This window comes from Hydra vulgaris, chromosome 09 (genome assembly GCF_038396675.1).
Source record: "Hydra vulgaris chromosome 09, alternate assembly HydraT2T_AEP".
NCBI classification, from domain to species: Eukaryota; Metazoa; Cnidaria; class Hydrozoa; order Anthoathecata; family Hydridae; genus Hydra; species Hydra vulgaris.
Genome location: NC_088928.1, coordinates 47051113 through 47053043, shown reverse-complemented (window position 1 = coordinate 47053043; position 1931 = coordinate 47051113). Strand labels below are relative to the sequence as shown.

At 25.9% G+C, this 1931-nt stretch overlaps 1 protein-coding gene across 1 annotated transcript; it reads left to right on the top strand.

Moving 5' to 3' along the window:
• Positions 1-223: 223 nt before the first annotated feature.
• LOC136085521 (uncharacterized) lies at positions 224-961 on the top strand. Its single transcript, XM_065806834.1, has one exon. It carries the CDS (start codon positions 224-226, stop codon positions 959-961), a length of 738 nt encoding a protein of 245 aa, XP_065662906.1.
• Positions 962-1931: the final 970 nt, after the last annotated feature.

Here is a 1931-nt window from a genome sequence, read left to right as displayed (position 1 = left end):
GAAATCTTTACAACTTGACATGGTGATTTTTTTTTTGACTTCCGCATTTACTTTTGAACAGACGTGTTTTTATTGATCGAAGAAATTTTTTTTTTTTTTTTTTTTTTATAATACAAACTTCTTAAACTTAGTCGAAGCATTTTATGTACATATTTTATCGAAAATGAGTTCAAAACAAATCACTGACGTCTCGATAAAATTAGTTAGGGAAATTTTTCAAGAAATGTTCCAAAAACAACAAAATGATATACTATCGTTAATAAGTGCAAATTTAAAACTGACTAATGATCGAATCGATGGATTGCTGAAAGAAATTAGTACATTAAAGGAAACTTGTGAAATGTTAAAAAAAGATAACGTAAACCGAAATGCTGATCAAAATAAAACTAACAAGCAGTTGATAAAGTTTGAAAAAACACAAAAAGACATTGAGGAAAGTCTAACGTTTTATCAAGATTGCAATGACAAAAAAATGAGCGAGTTGGAAAAAAAAAAGTCATCGAATGCAAATATAGGTGAGAATGAAAAAAATAAATTTAGACAGCTGGAAGATCGACAAAGGCGAAATAATCTTCGAATTGAAGGAGTTAAAGAAAATGACAACGAAAGTTGGGATGATACGGAAAAAATAATAATAAACATTTTTGAAAATAATCTCAATGTAAATGGGGTAATCATAGAAAGAGCGCATAGAACTGGCATTATTGAAAAAAAAAATCCAAGAACAATTGTAATTAAGTTACTTAACCATAAAGACAAAGTAAAAATCCTAAAAAATGCCAATAAACTGAAAGGATCCGGAATTTATATCAACGAGGATTTTTCGCTGGAAACTTCCACAATAAGAAAGAAACTTCTTGAAGAAAGCAAATTGCACAGGACAAATGGTAAGTATTCCGTTGTTATATACGATAAGCTTATTGTTAGAGAATTTATAAAAAAAAAAAATAATGATAAATGATTTTCTTACGTTTTTATATTACTTTTTGAATTTTAATATTGCTTTAAGTTATTTCTGATTTAAAATGGCTGATGAAACTGTTTTAACAAACATAAATTTTAATTCATTTGTATCAAAAAAGTCAATACTATTAAACAACTATTCGGATCCTGATATTAATTTTTATAATAATGATGAAATAATTAAAAATATTAACCCTTTATATTATGACCCAAATTCTAAAAAAATTGCTAATGGAATGGAGGATAACTATTTTTCAATGCTTCATATTAATATTAGAAGTATTCAAAAAAATTTTGAGTCATTAAAACAACTTTTATATAAAATTGGCATTAAATTTCAAATAATTTGTCTAAGTGAGACATGGTGTAAAGATAAAAACATTGAAAACAATTCTAATTTTCAATTACCTAATTATAAAGTAATTCATCAAGTTAGAGCATCTAATAAGGAAGGTGGGGGTTTGTGTATATACATAAAAAACTCAATATTATTCAAAGTTAAACCAAATTTAAGTTCAACTACTAACGATTACGAATCGTTATGTATTGAAATTATTAACAAAACCTCAAAAAATATCGTCATTCATGGTTTATACAGACCGCCTTCAGGAAGCATTAAGGTGTTTGAAAACCACATTAAAAAAATAATTAAAAATAAATCGTCTATGAATAAAGCTGTATATTTTATTGGTGATATCAATCTCAATATATTGGATTATGAAAATAATATATTTATTAAAAACTTTTTTAACACCATTTTTCAAAATAGCTATATTCCACTAATCAATAAACCAACGCGAATAACTAAGGAAAGTTCAACATCCCTAGATCAAATTATAACAAATGAATTTATAAATGAAAATATAAGAACAGGAATATTTACAACTGACGTGTCTGATCACTTTCCGATTTTTATCCTATCGCAAAAATGCATATATAATGCCCAAAATGAACGGGAAAAAATAATT